Below are 19666 nucleotides of genomic sequence, written 5' to 3'. Positions count from 1 at the left end.
GAGTCAAAAGACTGATGGTCCCACTTCCAGCTCTGTGGCCTTCACTACTCTTGGCCTCAGTTTCTTCATAGTGAGCAGCTTGAATTAGATAGCTAAGGCCTATTCCTACTTTCAGTCTATGATGTGACGAATACAGATAAGCAAATTTAATGTGATTTGAGTAGGGAGGAAAGAATAATAACCAGAGAGAATGGGGAGGACTCCACGGAGGAGGTAGCCCTTGAGTGGGGCCTTGAAGGAAGAGAATTCTGCCAAATGGAGATGAGGAGAGAGTGACATTGATGGGTCCTTCAGCATGTAAGCACATGACCTCAGAATCTTTTTCTTCTTTACTATAGTCTAGCCTGTGATTCCTCAGGTATCTTTACAGGTCTTTTGTTTTCTCTTTAGATGAACTAACGTGACAATGGGGCTCTTTCTGCACATCAGGAATGTCCGAGTGAGTTGTAGTGCTCACCTTGAGATGCAAGCCGCTCCGAGTTCAGTAGCATCCAAATGCTTAATGAGCATGTTCTCAATCCTGTCCCCAGGATTACTGATGAAAACTGACAATTATTCTGTGACTCTGACCTGATGGTCAGCTTAGCTGTATGTTGGCCTACGCAGGGTAATTGAGATCACTGCTTTCTCATTCTGATCATTTGTATGCAGTGTGAGACACCATGAAAACCTTCTTTGAGTCAAGGTAAATTATCCTAAGTGGACGTATACACAGATGGGCTCACTGAATGCACCCCCCCCCCGCCCATCATTTTGCATTAAAAGGAGACTTCCTTGATCCGAATTGTTATCCCCTTTCTCTGGTACCTCATAGACTGTGCCTGCCTGCACCATCTCCAGGAAGATGACCCTGAAATCTCCATCCCCAGGGCTCATCTCTCTCCCAGGCTTTAGCTCCACATCACCAATTGCCCGCTGAACAATGTTGCCCTTTGCTGTCCCATCAATATCTCAAACTCAACATGTCCAGAAGGAAATTCATCATCTTTTTCTCTCTTTCTTCCTGTCTTCTAGAGTTCTCAATTTCTACTGAAGGCACCACCACCATTCCAGTGACCTCATTTGCAACCTTGGATGCATTCTAGACTCTTTCCTCACACTGCCTCCGATCAGTCATAAAGTTTTGTCTTTTCTAATTCTTAGAGCTCTTAGGGACTTATACCCCACATTCATTACCTCATGCTCCTTCCTCACCCCTGACTCAAAGACTTTCTATGTTCTAATCATGGCCCCCACGCAGGCCCTCCATCCATGGGGCAGTTCACCAACCATCACGTCATAGCAGACCATCTTCATGAGTTCCTGTGGGCCAAACCTTGCTAACATCCTGTTACCACTTCTCAGATATTAAGCCTGTCTGCACATAATGAGGCTGGGCTTTGGAGAACAAGCAGTAAGACCACAGCAGGGCTCCTGGAGCATCAGCCAGGCCTTTCTGAATGTGATCCTCCAGCAGGCCACATCCTGGCAGTGTACAGAGAACAAATTACCTCATTGTGCTTTTTGTTGGTAGACCGTAAAATTGGATTCAGTAGAGCAAAGTATCACCCTAAGGATCCTTATCCAACATATGTTAAAATCTTGTAAGAGTCCTTGAATGATGTCACAGCAGGTACATTTTTGTTCAGCCCCCTGATAATTGATATAAGCAAGGCATCCACTGACAGGGGCAAACACTTAACAGACATGCTGGTCACTGGTATGGAGAGTGTCGAGTGCAGCCCAAACCAAAGAGGGGTCCTCTGTGGATGGCGAGGTCATCCAGAGGCTCTCATGGGGGGTTCATGAGGATTGCAGCGAGCTCCAGAGGGCCGCAGAGCATCCTAAGTGAGTTCTATGTTTAATCAGAGACTTGCCTTCCAACCGATTATGGAAAAACAAAGTAGAGGAAGAAGACCCAGTGTCCAGATTGACTGGCAAGTGGATGGGGAGCTGGTAAAGCATCCATCTTGGAGGATTGAATGGGAGGAAGAGAGGAGTTGGAATTTGTTCTGTGAGATCACATTTTCATTGAACTCTAAGAAGTTCCCTGAAACGAAAAGTCCATCTGTTTTAACCACAAATATTCTTCCAGGGATGCTCTCTTGCTGTGAATGATGGAATGTGGGCTGCCTCTCACCTCTAGGGAACTCCCAGGTGAAGAAACTCCCTCCATCGAGGCAAGTGAGCACAGTGGCCACAAACATACTCTAGCTCACTGCCAACAATGATGTATGTGGGCCCTGAACTGGAGGCAGCCCACTCGTCCAGCAGAATGGGGCAGTCACAGGCCCATCTGCATGCACCAAGGGGACTAGGAGAAAGGTCCCACGTAGTTGGTGATCCTCTGCAGAGAGTGCGTGGGAAACTGGACAAGTCACCTCAGAAGAGAGAGGGTGGATTGGTGGCCATTTACACCAGTAGAGAAAGTGTCCATTCCAGAATCCTGGGCCCCTCAATCCCCAAGCCCTAGCTCCCCTTACATATACAATAACTGTGGCTTCTGCTCGCTCTTTTGGCAGGACAACTCAATTTGTGTAGGATAAATGAACAAATGATTTAATAGAAAGCATTTATTAAGCACCTCCTGTTTTCCAGGCGTGAGATGTTCTTGATTTTTCATATATGTATGTTGGCTCCAGACTGTATTGCATTGGCATAAGAGAGGTCCTAATGAGGAACCTCCTTCTCCTAATGAATTGAGCAACATGCCCAGTGTCACCCAGCTGGTGTGTGTCAGGGACAGGACTTGGGTCAGGTCTTCCTAGCTCAAGGACAGCCCTTTAGGTACCATGCCACACTCCCTCTCCCTTTAGAGAGAGCAGTTCAATTGTTAGGTTTCTTCCTTTTCTGTTTTAAAATGTGGTCATACAGCCTCAGTTCTGAGCCCTTACCAGCCTAGAAGGCCATCATAGTTTGTTTTTTTTTCATTCACTCAAATAATAATAGGTTATAACTCTGGTGAGTGAGATCAAGTAGCTTCTAAAAGGTACCAGGATCCAAACTGCTTACAATGAGAGAAGAGCCAAACATCTTTCTAATCAATTATTTTAATCCATTTTAATAAAGAATAAATCTCTCAAGCCAAGGCAGCAAGCAAACTCGCTTTAAGGTCTAACTCCGTTGGACTGTATGGGTCTTGCCCACTGAGCCTGTCATCTTGAGCACACAGGAAAGTTAGGCCTCCCAGGATTCTTAATCCAGCCTGTAACTAACCCTGACCGATCCCTACTGGCTTCAGGTCCCCCAGAAAAATCTTTGCAAAATGGTGAGATTCCTTGAAGGTCATTAGATGATGGAAGGGATTGCTTGAACAAATGGATGACCAGTCCTGGATTAAAAGTGCCGTTAAAATAATGCCCCATCACCACACACACATGCTCAACTCTCTATAGGGATGGGGAAAAGACTGACATGTGAATTCATTAGCACTGTGACCTCCCAGCTGAGGAAACTCTCTCTACCAATATAAGGTGGTAATCCCACCTCCATCAAATGCTGGGTGCCTTCTCTCTAAGATTACTTCCCGTTTATGTTGTATATTGTTGTATGTCTCTTTCATTATGATGTGACCTCCTTAAGGAAAGGGACTGTTTTCATCTTTGTATTCTCAATATTTACCACAGTGCTTGGCACACAGTGAGTGCCTAATAAATGCATATTGATTGATTGATTGATTCTCTACTACTTAAAGTCTTATTTGCCTACTTCACTGAGAAGTGACTTGTCCTTGGTCACACAGTCAGTGGTTGTCCCAGGCAGGTGTAGCACACAGGTCTTTCTGGCTCCAGGGCTAATTCTCTAGTCACTGGGCCACAATTGTCATCTCTTTGTATGTGATTCTAATTTGCAATAACTCAAAAAACTTTTTATTGATGAGTGTCTTTGATGTGACATGCCTGTCAGTAAAGCTGACTTTTGAAGGTCCGCTTTCCTTAAACACCAGCAGCAACCTATAACTTCGGAATCCCTGTACCATGTCCTTAGGTCATCAGTTCCCAGGCTTTTGCGTGGCTGTCTCAACTCCGGCACCGCTGGGATGATACTCAGAAGCATTGCTTTGTCAATATCTGTGATGCTCAGTTCCAATACTTTTATGAATACTTGGGAAACAGTCCTCGCCTTGTCATTACTCCTCTAACTGACAGGTAATAACTTTACATTCCGTCATGGGTAAGAGTTGGGGGTGGGAGGAAAGCCCCTTGACGATGGTTTAGGCTGGATGGTGAATGGCACAGAGGGATGAGTTGTCCTTCATGAATTTTGTACCTGGGACTAAGGGTGGGCCCTGGGGGAGTTTCCCTGGAATGTGGTCCTGGAGGAGGAAAAGCTCTCTTCCCAAATCAGCAGTCTACATTGCTGTAGGATTGTCCACTGATGGCTAGCTGGCTCATCAAAACTGTGATGGGTGAAAGATGAAATGACTGAGGAAAGAAAGGTTTCGATCTTTCAAGCATAGCGATTTATTAAGCAATGCATGCCGATTACCCACCAAAGCAGAACCAGACCTCCTTAGCTTAAGCCTGGGCTACAAATAGAGGGGGAGATAGACTTTTATACAATAAAAACAATCAGATAAGGTCAATTAATTAAAAGGAAACAATACAGCATTAGGTAATTAGCTAATTTCTATTTGGATGAAGTATTAGGACCTTTCCAAGCTGGGAGAGGGAGAGTGAACAGATGCAATTTCTTGAATTCAGAAAATGTGTCCCATTCCTGCCAAGTGTCTATGAGCAATCAAAGGGACATAGAAGCAGCTGATCAATCAGTATGTGACCAGTCTTCAGATAAGACATGGGTTGCTTAAAATGTCCAATTGTGAGAAAACACCTTGTATCAGTTGTTGACTCTGACTGGGTTTCTGGTCAGCATAACTGAGGTCCTTGGCTAAGGCTCTTTAAGCAGCCGGGAGACATGGTGCGGCTTCCCAGCCCCACAGATATAGGTTCAAACAATGCAATAAGGTTTTCTACCGATTACCACAACTGAATTAATTTTTCTCACAAGCCAGAATTTGGACTAGACCCATAATTGAATAGAAATTGAACCGGGCTAGCTCTAGAATTGAGTGACAAGATGGAGTCAGTACGGTTCAGTCAATTCCCACAATTCACCACTTGATGTTCTAGTTCCCTCAAAGGGTAACCTAAGAGTGTAAGCTCTGGGAGAAGAAGCTGACTCTGGAATAAGGGGAGGTTTCTATCCTTCAAAAAAAAAAGGAAGAAGTAGGTCCCAGCATGGGCCATAGTGGTGAGAGAGCAGAGCTATGTGTGTGACCTCTAAATCTTCTACCCTGGGGAAAAGCCCCAGCTCCCCAGTACGGAAAAAAAAGAAATTGGATAATAGTAATGCTAGAAAAAAATTACCAAGGGTATGGATAGATGCCTTTAGGGTAAAAGAAACATGAAGAAAAATGATAAGGAAGAACCCAAAACCTATAAAAGCTCAAAAAATTGGAAATTTTTAAGTTGAGGAAATTAACCATGAAAGGAGTGAGGTGAATCCATCCATCTGGCTCTGATACTGACCAGACAGTGAGTCTTACCCAGAAGCCTCCCTGCTTCACCAGATCGTGGCTATGGACACCTTCCCGGAGGCAGGACTCAAATGATCTCAATAAGCCTCCTCCTGACTCTGCCTCACCAATAAGCAATTCATACTACAAAGAGTCAGAATCTCAGGAGGTTTCCGGATTTTGCAGGTTGTGCTCTGATCCCTTCCCCCGCCCAGTTTTGTTGTTCAGTCATTGTTGTGTCCAACTCTCCATGACCCCACAGACATGCCAGCCCTTCTCTCCTCCACTGTCTCCCCAAATCTGTCCAAGCTCATGTGCATTGCTTCCCTGACACTCTCTTTCCATCTCTTCCTCTGCCATCCCCATTTCCTTTTGTCTTCAATCTTTCCCATCATTTGGGCTAATGAGTCCCATCTTCTCATTATGTGGTCAAAGTATTTAAGCTTTGGTTTCAGTATTTCTCCTTCCGATGAAGAGTCTGAATTAATTTTTTTAAATGTAGACTAATTTGACCTCCTTGATATCCAAAGAACTCTCACAAATCTTCTCCAATACCACGATTCAAAAGCATTGATTTTGCTGTGCTCAGCTTCGAATTGAGGAAGTCTTCCTGGTTCCAGGCCCAGTGCTTTGTGCACTATGACGCCCCCTAGTTGCCCCACCCCAATTTTACAGAGAAGGAAATCAAGGTCTAGAGATACTAAGGGCTCTCCCAAGGGCACTAGAACTGGAAGGCTAGAACTTAGACATAACTTCTATTCCAACTTCTTCAATTTACAGATAAAGAAACAGGCTTGACATGACAAAATTCTTCTTTCGAGGTCTCTCTCTCCATGGTAGTAAGTAGGAGAGACAGGATCCAAGCTGGGGTCTTCTGCTTTCTCCTGATTTGCTGTGCCCCCTATGTCTTTAATCCTTTCTATTTCCCCCTGCAAACATATCGTTATGGTAATGCAGTTAGATGTAATACCACGGGTAAACTGAGGCCCTAAATTCCATTCTAATTGGGCTTGTTCTTGCCTGATATATTTGTTGCATTTTTAAATGTCTAAATGGATTAGTGACTTGGCAAAGTAAATTCTTAGCTATTTATTCTATCACCCAGATGTCAGTCTGAGTTTTCCTTACAGACAATCATCTTTTTAAAAATTACCAGCTAATTCGTAGTCTTTTCTTGGGAATGTGAGAATATTTTAAACATACACCAAGGGGTGTTAACCAATCAATGAATGAATAAACATTTATTAAGTGACTACTATGTGTCAGGCACTGGAAAGACAAAGATAAAAATTAGAATCTCCATGCTTGAGAGGTTTGCACCATATTGGAGAAGATCACATGTACACATAGATATATACAGAGCGTGGAGATGCGAATGAATTATATGAGAACTTTAGGAGGGAGGAACTAGCATCTATAGGCATGAAAGCAGCACAGTATTTCTACCCAAAGTCCCAGCTCCTAGCAGATAGTAGCGTTAACGGACCATCTCATTCCCCTCAATCATCTCTTAAAGCTTCTGTTGTTTTTTTTTTTTTTCAAAAAGAAAGTTGATTAGCGCAATATTTCAGTATCATATCAGTTTGCTGATTAGGGTGGGGCTACCAAGGCTCTTTCTCCAAAGAGTAAAAATTTGGAGGATGTCAAATCTAGTAACATCATAACTTATTCCCATCACCCAACTGAATTTGTCTCTATTACTTCTTACACTGTTTTCACAAGTTGATTTGAGGGAGCTTTTGAATTATCTGCCTTGGGCATCATAGTTGTCATATCAGCCAAAAATGGAATGGCTTCCTGGTTTTGTGCTATTGGCCTGATTAGAATCCATCAATCAGTGAATATTTATTAAGTGTCTACTGTCTGCTGGGCAGTGCTCTAAGCGCTGGGGATAGAAGAAGAGGCAAAAGTCAGGCCCTGCCCTCAAGGAGCTTACAATCTAATAGGGCAGACAACAAGCAAGCAAACACACACAGAGTGAACTGGACGGAATCTTCTTGCTTAAGTTCACATTTCGGCAGGTCTTAGTAGTTGATGCGCTCGGTTGTCTCTTAACAAAAGTGCTGTCTTCTGTTATTTCAAGGTGTTACATCACCTTAAGCCAGTCTCTCCACCTCACTATGAGTGGGGCTCCTGCCGGTCCAGCTGGCACAGGCAAGACCGAGACAACCAAGGACCTGGGACACGCCCTTGGCATGATGGTTTATGTATTCAACTGTTCCGAGCAGATGGATTATAAGGTAAAGTGGGGAGTGTCTTGTAAGAGGAAATGAGTATAAACAAATCCCACTCGAAGAAGATTTCACATCTAGGCTCTGACTGTGTCATTCAGTCCATAGGCAACATTTACAAAGGCTTGGTCCAGACGGGAGCCTGGGGGTGTTTTGATGAATTCAATCGGATCTCGGTGGAAGTTCTGTCAGTGGTAGCCGTACAAGTAAAGATGATACACGATGCCATCAGGAACAAGAGAAAGAGGTGTGTGTGTCACGCCTTCATGGTGGTTTCCTTCTCCCCTCCCCTCAGTATATCCCAAACACCAAAAGAGTTGTAAAATGAAGCAGAAGTGAAGAAAAGATGTCAGAGCTGGACTCAGAGAACCTCTATTCAGTCTCAACTCTGCATTTACCTACTGTGTGACTTCCAACAAATCAGTCTCTTGGATTCCTTCAGGATCTCATCTGTTGCATAAGATGACTTCCAAGGGCCTTCTAACTCTGGCATTCTATGCTTCCACAAAAGGAGTCAGATTAATAGCAAAGACCAGCTATGCTCCCTGGCCCCACCTTCTCTGTTTGTCTTTTGGTGTTCAACCTATTCCAGTGTTTGAAGGGCCAGTGTGGTCCTTGGCCTGTCTTCTGTAATCTGTTTTATTGAATTTTTTGGTGTGAGTGCTCTGTCCTTGGTTTTGATTAAATCCTGTGGGCACCTTCTCATTCTGGGCAATTCTTGTTCCCATATTGCCGTGGAGTCTCTACAAAAATCATACCCTATCCCTTGGGGGCCTCTTCCCAGACTCTGTCAGGATTCTGTGCTACCCAAGCAATGTCAAACTCTGTCATTAAACACTTACTCTCCCTGCACTGTTGGCTGATCTCCTTTTTCCCATCATGATTGTCTTAGGTGACCTCCATTATGAGAAGTAGTATAAGGGCATGGATAAAGGGCCAACCTCAAAGTCATCATAACCTGGCTCTAGGTCTTGCCTTTTGACACATACTAGGTGTGAGATCCTGGGTAAGTCAGAGGATTACAATAAGAATAATTGCTAACATTTATATAGTGCTTAATGTAAGTATTGGGCAATTACTATCTCATTCAATCTTTACAACAACCCTGAGAGCTAGGTGTTGTTATTATCCCTATTTTATAGATAAGGAAACTGAGGCAGAGGTTGTGTCTTGTTCAGGGTCACATAGCTAGGAAGTATCTGACCCAAGATTAGAACCTAGGTTTTCTAATGCCAAGTCCAGTGCCATTCACTTTTCAGACTTGAATGTTTGTCTGGGCAGCTGTCTTCTGAGAAAGCTTAAAGTATCTTGAACTCCCAAAGTCAGAAAGTATTATGCTCTTTTAACCCATTTGTTCCATAAAGTTGGATCATTAGTGGTCAAAATTATTTTCATAATAATACTAATATGTTTTCATTTCTAATATTGATAGATATAACTTACATAAACAAAAGCATGCGTGTGTGTGTGTGCGTGTGTGTAGTTCCTCAATGATTAAGACTATAAAGCAGTCATAGGACTAAACCAGATATTTGAGCACCATTATTAGTGCCTTCAGGTAGCTGTCTAAGGCTAAGATTATAGACAAGGTTCAGATGAACGTGTTCTGTTTACTCCTCTTCCTCTTTTCTACTTCCCCTTTCTTCTACACCCACCCACTTTCCCATCTCCTTATTCTTTCTTCCTTTTTTTCTCCCCTTCCTTCCTCCTCCCTCCTCTAGGTCCAGTTGGCTTCTCCCTTTCCATTATTCCTCTCTTGGTTGTGACAATATATTTGCAACATACACTGCCTTCAGACTTCCCAAATCCCCAATAGCCTTCCTCAACACTTTGCCTGTCTCGGACTTCTCTGCCTCGACCTTCCCAATTAGTTACTCGCTTCCCCTTCTGAGGAAGGGCATGGATTTTAGACCCTCCAAACACTGACCAAGCAGTGCCTAAGTGTTTTTCATACTGTGTCATACTTTTATCCTATAGGTTCATGTTCCTGGGTGAAGACATTCGACTGAAACCCTCGGTTGGCATCTTCATCACCATGAACCCGGGCTATGCCGGCCGGACAGAACTGCCAGAGAATCTCAAAGCCCTTTTCAGGTGAGTGCTCCAGTGTGGCCTCGTGTGGAATGCCCTCTTTGCTTCCAAGATCCAGCCCAGCATGGGTCCCCAATGTTCCTATGCTGACAGGCACCAATGGGCAATTGCTAGACTTGGCTCTTCCAGACAATTCTGTTGGTGTTCTCCCTGACACTGTCGAAGGGGAAGGAAGTCTGTGGGACATAGTGAAAAAGAAATGGGGAGAGTCAGGAACAGAGCCAGAGAGGGGAAGCAGTTTGTCTAAGTTAAAAAGAGTCAGAGTTGGGAATAAAATAGAGTTCTTCTGATACCAAGAGTCATCCTGGTGTAGTGCCCTCAAATCTAGAAAGACTTGATTCAAGTCCTGCCTGGGGCAAATACTGACTGTGTGACCCTGGGCAAGTCAGTGCCCCAGTCCGATTTTTACAGCCATAAATTCTAGAGCAAGTGTTTACCTGCCTCCATTAGGGAGCTTCGTCATCTGGATGTCAGTGAAATCACAGGTAACCTTTCCCAGGTCAGCATTCAACAGATTTTCCAAAGGCCCCATAAATAACAAAAAACAAACAAGAGAGGGAAGGTAAGAGGTCATTTTATAAAGAAGAAAAAGAATAACATTCTTTAATCCCAAACTTTTACATGAAGATTTTCATCTAAAAGAAAACCTTAAACAGAGATTCCTTATAAGAGGATGATACTATCTCTCTACATCTGGGTTCAAATATTGGTTCTGCCATTTACTATCTGTATGACCCTGGGTAAGTCAGTAGCCTCTGTGGGCCCCATTATGCCAGCTGCAAAACCTGGGAGTTAGACTACACAGCCTCGAAGGACACCCTGTTTCTAAAGCTGTAATCCTATGACAGTTTCCTGTGTATCCCACAATTTTGAGGGATGTGCTTATGAGTCTTCCATGGGGTCCAGCTGGAAAGGATCTACACTTCTCAACCTTGAGTCATTGTGAATTTTTTATTCAAAGTAAAGACTTTCTCAGTAGTTCTGATTGACACATTTAATTGGTGCCTCTCTTGGGGCTTGTTAGAATGTTGGTACAAACTAATCCCTGGATTTAAGCAATTTGTCCTTCTCTCATTTAAGAACAGAAGCTCTGTGTGTTTCTTTCTTAGACCTTGTGCCATGGTGGCCCCTGACATTGAACTGATCTGTGAAATCCTGCTGGTGGCGGAGGGCTTTGTGGATGCCCGCCTCTTGGCCCGCAAGTTCATCACCTTGTACACTCTGTGCCAGGAGCTGCTTTCCAAGCAGGTGAGGGGCATGAGGGGCATCTGGGAAACCTTTGTTTCCATAAATGAAATCCATTTGGAAATACCAAGGTTCAGTAACAAATCATTTGAATTTCCTTTGTGGGGAAGTGGAAAAGAACGGCCTTCAGCTGCATTTCCAAATTCTTTTTTTTTTTTTAATAACAAGCAATCCATGAAACAACATTGGGTTTTATTATATAGTGTGTTTGCTCTCGCTTTCCTGTCTTAGATTTTAAAAGTTCTCATACTAATCACTATTTGAATTGACCTGCCATCAGGATGGGGAATCCTTTACCAATACTAATCACAACCTAATCCATACTGGCCAGTCTTGTCCAGAATCTTTCCTATTTCTGCACTGGAGGAAGGTGGCCTCTATAAAGGGGACCCTTCTTGCTCTCTCTGGGGAGGCATGTGAGCTGTTCCTTGCTCTCACTAAACATTGGGTTCATCTTTTTTTTGGCCATATATTCTTTATCTGTCCTCAACATTGATGGACAGCCGGTGGAACAGTGGATAGAGTTCCAGGCCTGGAGTCAGGAAGACTTGAATTCAAATTCAGCCTCAGATACTTACTAGCTATGTGACCCAGGGCAAGTCACTTTACCCTGTTTGTCTCAGTTTCTTCATCTGTAAAATTAGTTAGAGAAGGAAATAGTAAACCACTCCAGTAGTTTAACCAAGGAAATCCCCAAAAGGGATCATGAAGAGTTAAATACAACTGAAAATGACTAAACAACCTCAGTGTTCAGTTGTAGAAGTGACATTAGCACAAGGAATAAAGTGATGGATTTGCAGTCAGAAAAACTAGGTTCAAACCCTGCCTCTGACACTTACTAGTTGTGTGACCTTGAGTAAGTCACTTAATCTCTATATACCTCAAATGACTTCCTAGGTGGGGGATTTATCTGCTAAGTCAAGTCAGTCATGGGTTGCAAATTGTCTTCTTGGAAGGATTGTCCACAATGAGGATTTCTGCGTTGGAGTTCTTCTATATTCTTTATGTATTGGAATAATATTGATCCTTAGTAATGCTCTGGGTATTTTTCATTAAGCATTTGTTTCTCCATGCTAATCTGGGATTTATGAGAAGGACAGAGGCCAGGACTGGGTAAGGAAATGACAGTTTCATGATCGATGCTGACCCCTCAGATTCTGGCTTCAGTAGGAGGGGTCAAGGCTGTTACAGCATTCGGGAGGGACACTCCAGTCATAGCACTAGGGTTCAAACAATGGTGAGACTCCCCAGTTCTCTCCACCCTTTCACATACAAGTCCAACTGAAGAAGAATGTGAACCTTCTGAGAGGCAGGATGATGTAGGAGAGAGAAGGCTAAGCTAGTTGTCAGACAAAGCTGACTCTAGAATCTCCATTTGGTCAGTTAGTCAATCAACTTTTATTAAGCCCTTATTATGTGCCAAGTACCAACCTGAGTGTTAAGGACACAAAGGAAAGCAAAAGGGTGGGAGAAAACAGTAGAGTATAAACTTGTCAAGGTCATAATAGAGGAAGAGATGGAAAGAACACGGGCTCTATGGTCAGAAAGCCTGGGTTCTAATCCCGCTTTTGATGCTTATTGCCTAAATGCCTGTGGTCAAGTCATTTAACTTTCCTGCACCTATTTTCTCATCTGCAAAATAAAGTAGTTGAACTAGAGCATATCTGAGATCTTTTTCAATTGTAAATTTCGAATTCTCTGGCCTTTAGTGGCCATTTGAGCCAACCCACATTGTACAAAGAATCCCTGCCACATGCCTTACAAGTGACCAGTGGTCCTGAACCTTTGCTTGCACTGAGGAGGCAGTGCACCCTCTCCTGAGGCATCCCCTTCCACTGGAATAGCTCCAATTGTTAGGAAGCTTTCCTTCATGTCTTTATAACTGATAATTCATCACTGACAGAAGGAACCATAATACTTTTTCTTGTAAGTCGAATTGGATCTTTGCCCATGCTGTTTGTTGTCTTTATTTCATGAGCTCTTTCAGGAAATTTCTCTGTGTTTGGTTTTAGGATCATTATGACTGGGGACTTCGTGCGGTAAAATCAGTCTTGGTTGTAGCTGGTTCCCTGAAACGAGGAGATAAAAATCGGCCTGAGGACCAGGTACCACATTGTCAAAGAGGGATCTGGGGAATGTTTCACTAAGTGCTCTATGCAGAAGTACTTTTGTCCTGAACTGGGTGCAGTTTGCTTAGTTTTTAAAATGCATATGTATATATGTTGCATATGTATGTGTATGTTTGTACATGTGTGTGTATGCATGCATATGTATATATATATTTAATGTATTTGGAAGGCTAATGAGGCTTTAATTGGATAAACAGATGAAGGCTATAGTTTGAGGAAAGAAAATTGGAATCTAGCAATGCTTTGTAATTGAAAAACATTTTGGAAATCTTAAAGAAAACTGACCATCAAGCAGTTAAGTGGCAGAGTGGAGAGAGTATTGGACTTGTAATCTAGAAGACCTGGGTTCAAATCCTGCCTCAGACACTTAATATGACCTCTCAGTCTCAATTTCCCCATCTGTAAAATGGGGTGAGTGATGAAGCACCTACCTTCATAGGATTGTTCTGGGGATCCAATGAGATTATTTATATACGTGCATGTATCTCCTTGTAAACCAAAAAGTGCTAATTTAAATGCTTTTATCTTATTTTTTAAAAATCAATGCTCAAGCCAAGAATGGAGGAGAACGTCTTAGAGCAGCTAGGGTGGTGGTTTAGATTTAGGTCATGGAGATTTGGAACTTGAAGTCATCTGATGGGGGAGGGAGGGAACAAGCATTTATTAAGCACCTACTGTGTACCAGGTGCCATGCTATGCACTTTCCAACTTTTATCTCTCGTGTTCCTCACTGCAACCCTGGGAGACAGGTTCTGTTCTTATCAGCTGGTCCAGTCCCCTCATTTGCAGACAAGGAAACAGACCTAGAAACATTCAGTGGAGGAGACAACCGAGAGAGAGGGAGAGGGAGGGAGAGGTCTGGAGTCGGTCCCGCTTCAGATTCCAGGACTGGTGCTCCCCGCCTCCAAGACCTGAATCAGCTCTCACATGACAAGGTGCACAGGAGGGTCTCTGCCGGTGCTCCCTGCCCGCTCTCTGAGCTCCTGCCATCCTTCAGCCTGATGGCTTCTGAAGCTCCTTCTGGCTCTGGGGTTCCTGGGATCTTGCTGCCTGTACTTCTCCCATTTCCTTCACACTGCATGACTGGCATCACTAGACCAGGTGGCCTTGAATGATGATACCAATGAATTGTTCCACCCCCCCCATTGCCGTGTCCCCGTGTCCACAGCACAGCTGGAGAACCAGCCTTCTCTTCCTCTGTGCTGTGGCAATGCTGGCGCCCACTGTGGGCTTCCCATGCTCTGGGGAGAGAACAGTGAGAATGGCTGCTGTGGCTCTTTATTTCCATGGGTGGTCGAACCAGCCTGGCTGCATTGGACATCTTTTGACCAGGTTTTAGGGCATTTCCAGCTTTTCTCCTTCAGACTTCTCACGTATTACCTTCTCTTCCATTTGAGCATGTAGCTGGAAGGGACCCCAAAAGGTGTCTAAGGCCCCCTCACTTTAGAGATGGGGTCAGAGAGGGCATACGTAGCCCGGGGAGATCTAGGCTTTGAAAGCCAAAGCCTGTGTTCTTTCCACTGTAGCCCACGCATTTTAGAGGCCCTGCTTTCCCCAAGGATGTTGTTGTCTTGACCAGGGGCCCCAGGGAAAGTTCCACTGAGCTAGCATTGGCCACCACTGATGCTTTACAAGCTGAGAAATGGGTACAAAGAAGACCTCAGGCATGATCCAAAGGTGGTTAGGGACAGCAGAGGAACTGGGATTCTCCTGATGAGCTGAGCAGTATTTAAACTCCCCAAACAAAAGGCACCCCAGCCTGGGATGGGGCAAGAGCCCCTGGTCTCTAAAATGATTGCCTTAAACCAGACAGGTGTGACTGCAGGGTTAATGTGACATGTGGGCCTTTGACCCCTCTCCTAGGTACTGATGAGGGCACTCAGAGACTTCAATCTGCCCAAAATCGTGACAGACGACATTCCTGTGTTCATGGGGCTGATCGGTGACCTGTTTCCAGCCCTGGATGTTCCCAGGAAGAGAGAAATACAGTTTGAGCAAATGGTTCGCCAGTCTATCCTGGAGCTCTGCCTGCAGCCAGAAGAAAGCTTTATTCTCAAAGTAAAAACATAGGCACATGTGCCTATACACACACACACACACACACACACGCACTCACACACTCATATTCACAGACATAGATTTGAAAAATTAAAGATTTATATGTAAATGTGTGTTGCACTTACATATATGTGCATATGTACCTATATGTAAATGTGTTAATATGCACATTTTAAATATTTATACAGGTATTAATATAGAATATATACATATGTATGTAAGTAGAATATAGAATATAAATATATATGCCATCGAATATAATATAGAATATACATACATATGCCATAGTGGTATGTTAATAGATGTTTAACAATCAGTTCTCTGAAAAAATATACACACAGCACACTTTTCATTTTCATTTACATCCCTAAGATTTTCTCCATCTCTTTAAGTCTAATCTATAGCATTTGCTGATTTCCGAAGTATGAATCCTCCCGCTGAAAATTGAACAACTGACTTTTGTGAGCTGGTTCCAGCATACCCCAGATTGCTTATGAAGTTATTATTTATTATATTTAGATTTTCTAGAATAATAAGTATTTCTAGTGATTTGGAGGCAGTAAGGAAGAGTGGACAGAGGGTAGTTCTTGGGGTCAGGACCACCTGGGTTCAAATCCCCCCTCAAGGGGGATTACAAGCTGTGTGACCCTGAACAAATCACTTAACCTCTTTCGGACTAGGTTTCTTTATCTGTCGACTAGGAACATGCATTTACTATTTGCTGTGCACTAGGGGTCTGTAAAATGGGGATAAATTAGAGCTTATTGTTAGCCTCAGGTGGGAGGGTCCATGGAAGCTCTGAGCAATCCTACAGACGTGTGAGTGATCTTTGCCATTTGGCCCCAGGCTGAGCCCATGCTGTCGGGAGCCTTGATGTGCTCTGCAGGCCAGCTTCATCAAGGCCATCCCATGACCTCAGGCTGCCAAAGTTTAGGGTCAGGAACCTGTGATTTGTTTTTCTGACCCAGATCGTCTCCATGGCTGCAGACATGGGCAGGGAAGGGCCCGCCCTCCATGCCCCATCACCCCCTGGTTTGGCGGCTGAGGCCAGAAAGCTTCTCTTGGGATGAAGCATTTCTTGTGTTTTGCCTTCTTTCTATTTTAGAAATAGATGAGGGAGGATTTTTAATGCCCATGATGTGAAACAAATGTCCAGATCCAAGAGAACTCAGGGGTTGACAGTGATATGAGCTGGTACCATGGCCATTCCCAAGGGCTGATGTACATGGAGAGCTTCAAGGCAAAAGTGTGTCACATTTAGAGGCTGAAGACTGGGTTCAAATGCTGCTCCTTTTACGTCCTTCATTTCCTTCTTTAAAAAAGTCTTTTAATGTCTCTGAGCCCCAGTTTCCTCTAAAAAAAATGAAGCGTTTGGATTAAATGGCCTCCAGGGGCCTCCCCCCTCTGAGCCTAGGACTGTGCAGGCCTCATCATGGCCCTGGGAAGTAGGTGCTGTTGTCAGACCCACTCTGTGGCTAAGAGAACACCAAGAGTGTTGTGGTGACTTACGCAGGCTCACACACCCAGTAGGTGTCAGGGTTTAAGCCCAGGCCCTGGCAGACTTTCACAGATGCTTTCCCACAGCAGAGGACATCTTTGTATGCGCAGCTGACTTAGAGGGAGCAAGGATGTAAGGCCTTCCTGTGTTTGTGATGGGTTCAGATCGGGAGAAAAGATTCAGTCAGTAAACACTTGTGAAGTCCCTACTGTGTGCCCAGTGCTGAATGCTGGAGATACAAAAAAGGTGGAATCCAGCCTCTCTTCTTAGGGAGCTCACGAGTCTGATGGGATGGACCACGTGCAGACAGCTGTGTGCAACAGCAGAGAGAGACTAGACTGGAGACTTACCCTCAATAAAAGGGAATCACTGGCATTAAGGGGAGTGTGGGGGGGGAGAGCTTCTTGCAGGTGGGACTTAGGAAACCAGGAGGTGGGGGTGAGGAGGAAAAGCATAGACATGGGGGCAGCCAGTGAAAAGGCCAAGGGTCAGGAATGGCAAGACCTGTATCACTGGATCACAGAGTATGGGGGGGGGGAAGGTATGAGAGGACTGGATAGGGACGTGTGTGTGTGTGTGTGTGTGTGTGTGTGTGTGTGTAGCAGGTTATGAAGGACCTGAACGCTAAACAGAATTTTATATTTGATCCTGAAGGTGACAGGAAGCCACTGGAGTTTATCTAGTGTATGTATGGACAAGTGACATGATCAGGTCTGTGCTTTGGGAAAATTATATTAGTGTCTGAGTGGAGTATGGACCGGGGTGGAAAGAGACTTGAGATAGACCCCCCAGCGGCTATTGCAGAAGTCCAGGTGTGAGGGGCTGATGGCCCGCACCAGGGTGGGGGCCGTGTCAGAGGAGAGAAGATGCTGTGAGAGTGGAATTGTCAGGCCTTGACAAGAGCTTGGATCTGGAGGGTGAGAGAGAGGGAAGAGCCCAGGGCGACTCCAGGCTTGGGAGCCTGAGGGACCAGGACGGTGGTGCCCTCTATAGTAAAGGACGCGGTTGGCAGATGCTATGATTTTTGGAGAAAGACACTGGGTTCAGCTTTGTATACACTGAGTTCATGATGTCTTTGGGAAATTTAGTTCAAGCTGTCTAATGGGCAGCTGGAGATGCACAGAGACTGGGGCAGAAAAGGTAGATTTTAGAATCATTCACATAAGGATGGTAATTAAAACCAAGGGAGCTGATGAGATCACCACGTGAAGCAGTCTAGAGGGAGAAGAGGAAAGGGCCCAGGACAGAACCCTGTAGGACACCCATGGTTAGAGGGCATGATCTAGAGGAGAATCCAGCAAAGGAGACAGAGAAGGAGCAGTCAGGGAGGTAGGAGGAGAACCAGGAGAGAGGGACATCCCAAAAACCTAGAGAGAAGAGATCAGGAGCCAGACTGTGGAGAGGAGAGAACACAGGCACGCAGATTGTAGATGGACTTGTCAAGGCTTCAGACCACTGAAGAGAGGAGAGAAAGGGAATGGAAACCGGAGGGATGGATAGATGACGAGTGAGGATGGGGGAGGTTCCCCACCACCTTGTCATCATCACCTTATTAAAGGAGGAGAGTGATTGGCCTTTTCATTTTGCAGGTTGTTCAGCTGGAGGAGCTGTTAGCTGTGCGGCACTCGGTCTTCGTGGTAGGAAATGCAGGGACGGGGAAGAGCAAGGTATGGCAAATTGGCTTTGGCTACTCACAAGATCTTTTTCTGCTCTTAAGGAGAAGAGCGATTGGGTTGCAGTCGTATTTTTTCATGACTACACAAAGATTTTTAAACTTTTTGCCTGCAAAGAAAAGCTTTTCTTCTTAATTCATATGAATGAACAAAAAAACATTTCTCAAGCACTTACTATACGTCAATCACCAACCTAGCTAGAGGAGCAAATACAAAAAGAAAAACAGTCCCTGCTCTCAAGCTCTCACTCTAGTAGACAGAGATGTACCTGCCCAAATGGTCAGCCAGGGAGGGATTCTGGTTTTCAATGTTATTGGGCTGGTGAGTGGGGCCCTAGAGAGCAGATTGACACGTCCCATCCAGGAACAATATCAGATTTTATTAGATCGTAGTTCATGGTCTCAGAACTGCAGACTCATTGGATTGTGTTCATTTATTGTATTGTATTTACATATTAAGATCACAAAAACTCTCACTTCTATTTTAGAGGGGGACTGAGGGGAAAATTAAGCATCAGCTCCTCTTGGTAAAAAATAAAAGTTAAGTAAAAAGCAATCCCAGAATGACCATGGCTACTATTTGACACTTTGTCTTATACATTTTTACTTATATTTTTTAAAGTTTTTGGTATTTTTTGCATAAGAAAAACAGAGCATTCAAAAGCTATTAGGAAAAAAAACTCTGGCTCCCGCATCTGATTGTTGTCTTATTCTGTCAAGTCTTTGCCTCCCTTGGCCTTCTTAAATTAAGTCAGGATCCAATGAGACAATATTTATTTTAAGTGCTTAGCACAATGCCCAGTACACAGTAGGTGCCATATTAATGCTTATTCCCTCTCCTTCCTCCCATTTTAATTTCTATTCTCCATACAAGAGCGAATATACTATAATGGAAAGACCATTAGTATTTCAAGCCATAGGTCCTGTGTTCAGGTTCTACCCCTGCCCACACTAGTCACTTCTGGAACTTTCAGCACCCTCACTTGTAAATCAAGGCACATGAAATTTCATAGAGGGTATTTAATGATGTTTAGTGTATTGTTTTGCAAAGGCAAAGGGTTGTACTAGATGATGAGAAAATCGTGGATTTAGACCAAGAAGGGAACGTAAAGGTCAACCAGTGATCTCTGAGCTCTGGCCAGTTTTAAATCAAGGCTTGTCTGATCACTAGGAAGGCACCTGCAAGAAACTCCTAAAAGGAGGGATGGTTTCCTCACCTTGTCTGTAGTCCTTATATCAGACCCA

At 44.1% G+C, this 19666-nt stretch overlaps 1 protein-coding gene across 1 annotated transcript in view; it reads left to right on the top strand.

The window, feature by feature from the left end:
• The window catches only part of DNAH11 (dynein axonemal heavy chain 11), a 303071-nt gene that overhangs the window by 125129 nt on the left and 158276 nt on the right, over positions 1-19666 (top strand). Inside the window, exons 32-39 of the mRNA XM_069088738.1 lie at positions 3967-4127; positions 7581-7737; positions 7830-7975; positions 9706-9822; positions 10929-11067; positions 13077-13169; positions 15057-15251; positions 18339-18416. Of these exons, the coding sequence (XP_068944839.1) occupies positions 3967-4127; positions 7581-7737; positions 7830-7975; positions 9706-9822; positions 10929-11067; positions 13077-13169; positions 15057-15251; positions 18339-18416 (1086 nt within the window). The remainder of the gene's footprint in view (positions 1-3966; positions 4128-7580; positions 7738-7829; positions 7976-9705; positions 9823-10928; positions 11068-13076; positions 13170-15056; positions 15252-18338; positions 18417-19666) is intronic.

The sequence above is a fragment of the Petaurus breviceps genome, unplaced genomic scaffold (assembly GCF_028583685.1).
Source record: "Petaurus breviceps papuanus isolate PSGF00001 unplaced genomic scaffold, PetGlider_PUasm1.0 185, whole genome shotgun sequence".
Lineage (NCBI taxonomy): Eukaryota > Metazoa > Chordata > Mammalia > Diprotodontia > Petauridae > Petaurus > Petaurus breviceps.
This window is presented reverse-complemented; position numbering and strand designations above follow the sequence as displayed.